Source organism: Plecotus auritus (assembly GCF_963455305.1).
Source record: "Plecotus auritus genome assembly, chromosome: 2".
Classification (NCBI taxonomy): Eukaryota; Metazoa; Chordata; class Mammalia; order Chiroptera; family Vespertilionidae; genus Plecotus; species Plecotus auritus.
This window is the reverse complement of record NC_137771.1, coordinates 107,951,149-107,957,926: the sequence shown is the minus strand read 5'-3', so window position 1 is coordinate 107,957,926 and position 6,778 is coordinate 107,951,149. Positions and strand designations below refer to the sequence as shown.

The 6,778-nt window shown below is 38.5% G+C and overlaps 1 protein-coding gene across 1 annotated transcript in view; it reads right to left on the bottom strand.

The window, feature by feature from the left end:
* Positions 1-751: 751 nt before the first annotated feature.
* LOC308241167 (procollagen C-endopeptidase enhancer 2-like) overlaps positions 752-6,778 on the bottom strand; it is a gene marked incomplete at both ends in the record, with an annotated part of 76,452 nt that continues 70,425 nt past the window's right edge. Inside the window, one exon of the mRNA XM_080654658.1 lies at positions 752-867. Within this exon, the coding sequence (XP_080510784.1) occupies positions 752-867 (116 nt within the window). The remainder of the gene's footprint in view (positions 868-6,778) is intronic.

Below are 6,778 nucleotides of genomic sequence, written 5' to 3'. Positions count from 1 at the left end.
AGGAAATGGTGGGATGAGGACAAATATGTAATACCTTAATCAATAAAGAAATTAAGAAAAAAATAAAAATAAAGTGATTAAAAAATTTGATGAACAGAATAAACTGATGAATATATTAGAATCAGGAGCATAGAAAGGGAGTGGACTGACAATTCTTGGGGGGAAGGGAGTGTGGGGGTGCGGGAAGAGACTGGACAAAAATTGTACACCTATGGATGAGGACAGTGGCGGGGAAGGGGTAAGGACAGAGGGTGTGGTGGGAACAGGTTGGAGGGGAGCTATGGGTGGGGGCGAAAGAGGAACAACTGTAATAATCTGAACAATAAAGATTTATTTTAAAAAAGTAGTACCATGGCTGTTACATATTCATTTTAAAATATTTTATTAAGCATCGATTTAAAAATGCAAGAAAAGAATATAACATCTTGAAGCAAATATTGCACTTATAAAATCTCCATTTTTACATCTTCACCAAACTCATTTCTAAAATACCCCTTTAGAGGCATGTATAAACTGCTTTCAACTGTCACCACTCGATGCCATTAGGTTCCTGTCACTGCACTACAATATCTGCTTCTCTCGATGCAGGCATGGAACTTCCAGCACACCTACCTCTCTGAAGAGTCAATCTTTCTGAATATTCAATATTTAATGTTATAAGATTGTTTTTGTACTGAGAAAAATAGATCTTTCAAAGGCAATGACAGAATGAAGCTTAAATGAACACATTTCACTGTTAACTTTGCTTGTTTTACAAGGCATTCAGTAACTTCTGATTCTTCATCTTCAACATCATGACAAAGCTGTTGGGCATGATTTTGCCTCGCCCATTTTCACCCACTTGGCCCATAATAATGTAATTTTGACCTAAAAGATAAAGAATATGTTAATTTTTTCTCTATGTGCGCTTGTTTGAAACAATTTAGACTATAGTTTTATTATAAATTGGTGCTGAATTTTATCAAATGCTTTTTTTGCATCTATTGATATGGTCATGTGATTTTATCCTTTATTTTGTTTATATGGTTTATCATGTTTATTGTTTTTTGAATGTTGTAGCAACCTTGCATCCCAATAATAAGTCCCAGTTGATCATGGTGTATGATCTTTTTAATGCAATGCTATATTCTGTTTTCTAATATTTTGTTGAGGATTTTAGCATCTATGTTATACAGGAATTGGGCTATAATTGTCTTTCTTTCTTGTGTCTTTATCTGGTTTTGGAGTTAGGATAATGCTTGCCTTGTAAAAAAAGTTTGGAAGTCTTTCTCTTGAATTTTTTGCAATAATTTGAGGATAGGTATTAAGTCTTCTTTGAATGTTTGGTAAAGTTCACTTGTAAAGCCATTTAGCCAGGCTTTTGTTTGTTGGGAGGTGTTTGGGTTTTTTTTAAATTATGATTACTGCTTCAATTTCACTAGTTGTAATCTGTTTATTCATATCCTCTAATTCTTCCTGATTTAGTTTTGGAAGGTTGTATGTTCCTAGGAACTTATCCATTTCTTCCAGATTTATTGGAATATAGTTGTAATATTTTTTTATAATCTTTTGTATATATTTGGTGTCAGTTGCTACTTCTCCTGTTTAATTTCTGATTTTATTTATTTGGTCCCCTCTCTTTTTTTCTTGATGAGTTATCAATCTTGTTTATCAATCTTGTTTACCTTTCCAAAAATCAGCTATTGACCTCATTAATGTTTTATATTGTACTAGAGGCCCGGTGCATGGGAATCGTGCACTGGTGGGGGGGCATGGCCTGCGGGAATTAGCCTGCTGTGGGAGCACCGCTCATCCTGGTCAGCCGAGCAGCACTTCCACTGTGGGAGCACACTGAACACCAGGGGGCAGCTCCTGCATTGGGCGTCTCCCCCCTGGTGGTCAGTGTGTGTGATAGTGACTGGCCAACTGGTTGTTCTGGTCATTCCACCATTCGGTCATTGGGCTTTTATTATATAGGATTTTTAGACTGTATTTCATTTATTTCTGCTCTGGTCTTTATTATTTCCTTCCTTCTACTCACTCTGTGCTTTGTTTGTTCTTTTTCCAGTTTCTTTAAGTGTAAAGTTAGATTGTTTATTAGAGATTTTTCATGTTTCTTGAGAAAGACCTATAATGATATGAATTTCCCTCTTAGTTCTGCTATCCCATTGTCCCACAGATTTTTGAGTAGTTGTGTTCTCATTTTCATTTGTTTCAAGGTGTCTTTTGATTTCTTCCTTGATATCCTTATTTGCCCATTCACTGTTTAGTAATACGTTATCTAGCTTCCATTTTCTTTGTGTTTTTCAATTTTCTTGTGATTGATTTCAAGTTATGGTTAGAAAAGAGGCTTGATAGGATTTCAATCTTCTTAAATTTATATAGACTTGTTTTGTGTCTAACATGTGGTCTATCCTAGAAAATGTTCCATGGGCACTTAAGGATGTATATTCTGCTGCTTTGGAGTGAAATGCTCTGAAAATATCAATTAAATTCAGTTGATCTAGTGCGTCATTTAAGGTCACCATCTCTGTTGATTTTCAGTATGGAAGATCTATCCACTGATGTCAATGGGGTGTTAAAATACCCTACTATAACTGTATTATTGTCAATCTCTTCCTTTATGTCCATCAAAATTTGCTTTACATATTTAGGTGCTCCTATGTTAGGTGCATAAATGTTACAATGTTATATCCTCTTGTTTGAGTGATTTCTTGATCATTCTGTTGTGTCTCTAATTATAGCCTCAGTTTCAAAATCTATTTTGTCAAATATAAGTATTGCTATCCCAGCTTTTTTTCCTTTCCATTTGCATGAAATATCTTTTTCCATTCTTATACTTCTAGTCTGTGTGTATCTTTCATTCTGAGGTGGGTGTCTTGAAGACAGCATATACATGGGTCTTATTTTCTTATCCATTCAGCTACCTTATGTCTTTTTATTGGATCATTTAAGCCATTTATATTTAAAGTGATTATTGATAGGTAAGTATTTATTGCCAGTTTATATTTTTAACTATGTTCCTCTTGTGATTTTTCTTATTATTCCACTTTTTTTTTTTTTTTTGGTTGTTGTTAATCCTCACCTGAGGATATTTTCCCATTGATTTTTAGAGAACAGGAAAGACACAGAGACAGAAACATTGATGTGAGAGAGACATATAGATTGGTTGCCTCCTGCATGTGCCTGACCAGGACCAGGAATCGAGCCTTCAACCGAGGCTCTATCCACTGAAACAAACCATCTAGGGCCTTCTTCCACATCTAGTAGCCTTGGTTGTAGGTCCTTGCTTTTCATCACTTTGCATATTTCATGCAAATGCCTCCTGACCTGAAATGTTTCTGTTGAGAAATCAGCTGACAGTGTTATGGGAGTTCCCTTGTAGGTAACTGACTGTCTTTCTCTTGTGGCTTTTACAATTGTCTTTAACTTTTGGCATTTTAATTATGATGAAAACAAGTGCTTGCAAGGATATGGAAAAAGGGAATCTAAGTACAATGTTGGTGGAAATGCAGATTGGTGCAGCCACTATGAAAAACAGTATGGAATTTACTCAAAAAATGAAAAAATGGAACTACCATTAAACCCAGCAATCCCACTTCTAGGAATATAGCCTAAGAGGCCCTAAACACCAATCAGAAAGAATATATGCACCCCTATGTTCATAGCAGCTTTACTTACAATAGCAAAGATCTGGAAACAGCCCAAGTGCCCATCAGTAGATGAATGGATAAAAAAGCAGTGGTAAATTTATATAATGGAATATTATACAGCAGCAAAAAAGAAGGATTTCTTAACCTCTGTGATAGCATAGATGGAGCTGGATAGTATTATGCTGAGTGAAATAAGCCAGTCAGAAAAGAGAAATATTACACAATATCACTTATAAGTGGAATCTACTGAATATAATAAACTGACAAACAAAATAGGCCAAGTGGCATGGAGGCAAGGAACAGACTGACATATCTCAGAGGGGAGGGGGAAGACAATAAGAAATTAACCAAAGAACTTTTATATATAAACGCATAACCAATGGACACAGACAATAGTGTAGTAAAGGCCTGGCATGGGGCAGGGGCTGAGAGAAGGAGGGGATTAAGGAGTGGAAAATTGGGGGACATCTGTAATATTGTCACAATACAATAAAATTTTAAAAAATTATTATGTGTGGGCCTCTTTGGATTCATATTGTTTGGGACTCTCTGCACTTCCTGGACTTGTATGTCTTTTTCCTTTACCAGGTTACGGATGTTTTCAGAAATTATTTAATCAAATAGGTTTTCCATCCCTTGTTCTATCTCTTCTCCTTCTGGTACTTCTATGATGTGAATGTTGTTCCAAAGGTCCCTTAAACTATCCTCATTTTCTAAAGTCTTTTTTTTTTTCCCCTGATTGGGTGTTTTTTTCTACCTATCTTCCAAATTATTGATTCAATCCTTTGCTTCATTAACCCTCCTGTTTATTTTTTCCAGTGTAGTCTTTATTTCAAATATGGCATTCTTATTTTCTGACTGATCCTTTTTCATTGTTTCTATATCCTTTTTCATGCTGTTGAGCCTCCTTACAATCATTACCCTGAACTCTATCTGATAAATTGCTTACATCTCTTCATTTAGCTCTTCTTGAGGAGAATTTTCTTGTTCCTTCATTTGGGGCCCATTTCTTTGTCTACCCCTTTGACTGCCTATTTGTGTTTGTTTCTATGTATTATGTAGATCTGCTATGATTCCCAGTCTTGGTAGGGTGGCCTTATGTAGTAGGGGTCCTGTGGGGCACAGTGTCACAGTCTCTCTGATCACCACAATTGAATGCTCTAAGAATGTCTCTTGCGTGCAGTTGTGTGGGCCCTCTTTTTGCAATTGAGTCTTGATTACTGTTGGCCCATTTGTGTGTGGCCTTGACCCTTAGTTGGGCTGACTGTGAGGTTCAACCCCCAACATGGTGTGCAGGTGCTGATCACATGAAGTGGAATTTGCCTCAGCAGTCCTTGGTGTCCGCTGAGATCTCTCTGTGGATATGCTGCTTGTGAAGCTTATTGGATTCTGCTCTTTTGTTGTCTGAAGTTGGTCACTTGGTGTATTGACTCTGGGTCTCTTTGGAGGGACTCAAGTGCAGGCCAATGTCAGAAGCTGTCTGTGACTAGCTTACACTAGAGTCACTCCAAAGAGGCCCACAATTAATACACCCAGTGGCCAACTTCAGGTAACCTGTTTGGAGCTATCAGTGATCCACAGTTTGTACATTCCTCTACTGAGCCTGGGTGCATGTGGAAAGGACCAAGCTGTGCACCAAGGACTGCTTTTACTAGTCCTGAGTCCAGGAGCAGGTCAGGCAAAGAGTCAAAGCACCCAGAGATTTGCCTCTGCCTTCAGGCTATTAGTCTCAGTCATTTAACTGAGACTCTGGCTGTAGAGCTCAGTGTAAACTCCATAGGTGGGGTGAGAGGGTTTCCAATGGGTGGGCTATTGCTCCCCTTCCCAGGCTAATGCTGCATGGATGGGAAGGGTCTGCCTGAGAAATATGGTTTCTGCAGTATGCGGGAATGACTCAACTTAGGGATCCAGGTGGCTGTCACCTCAATCTCTCTCCCCAGAGTCACCAACCAAGACTCTCCTCACATAGCTCTAGTCCACTCTGCCCTCCCTATACCAGAACCCAGGATAACTTTAAGCAAACAAAATTTTGTGTATTGGCACTTCATGACGGTGTCTGCATTTCTAGCCACCTTTCACTGGAGGACAGAAACCCTGCTGCTTTCCACAGCCAGAAGTTATGTGGGCACATTTCCTGGTTTTGGTGCTCTGGGCTGGGGATCCCAGCTTGGAGTTTAGACTTCTCAGGGAGAACCCCCTACAGCTGAGATATCCCTCCAGAATTTTAGCTGCTGCCTGTGGGATCCCTGTCAGCACGTTTGGGCCTCCACCCTTCCTACTAGTCTCGATGTGGCATCCTCTTTAAGTTGTTGGTTATAAGGCTTCTCTCCACTTAGTCTTCAGTTGGTTATTCAGTATGATTTTTTTATATTTTAGTTATAAATCCAGTTTGGTCCTGGGAGAAGGTCAGTGTAGCTTCCAGCTAATCTGCCAACATCCTGGAATCCCAACTTAGACTATAACTTATCTCTAGATAAATTTTCTGTAAATGATACACTTATACATTTACTATATCTAGGATAAGATCTGATTTAAGACTATCAGCAGCAAAAATATAAATTCAACTGAGTACCATGTCCCAGCTGTGCTAATACTAGGAAACTGGATAGAATGATTCAGTCAGCCATGCCCTCCTCTGCACAACTGTGGGCTGGTGCACTTACTGAGAGTCTACCAAGAACAGTGCACTGTGTTCACATGAAAGGCCTCTAGTGCTCCTACACACCATCCTCAGATATCCTCTCACAGTCCCATAGAACTCCTGGGTTTTCCAGGCACTGTGCAACTAGTAATCCCTGCCTTCAGTTGTTGTTGTCTTGAACTTTGCCCAAAAACCTCAAGCATCTACATAGGGAAGTCTCTTCAGGGCATGGTTGGGTTACATACTTCTCTGTATCCTTGTGGTCCCTCATTAAAAACAAAAAAACAAAAACAAAAAACAAACAAACAAAAAAAATGGGTACTAAAGAAGTACTTATATCTGCTACACTATTTTTATTACATTAGTGTGCCTGGCTTGGACTGGGGAATGTTGTGTTTGCCTTTGAAGATTTATATTGCCTCAGAAAACATCATAAAGGAAGTGTGTATTCAACCTCATTTATTCTCCCTCTTCCCCAGTGTGTCATAAGAGAAATATGTTTCCC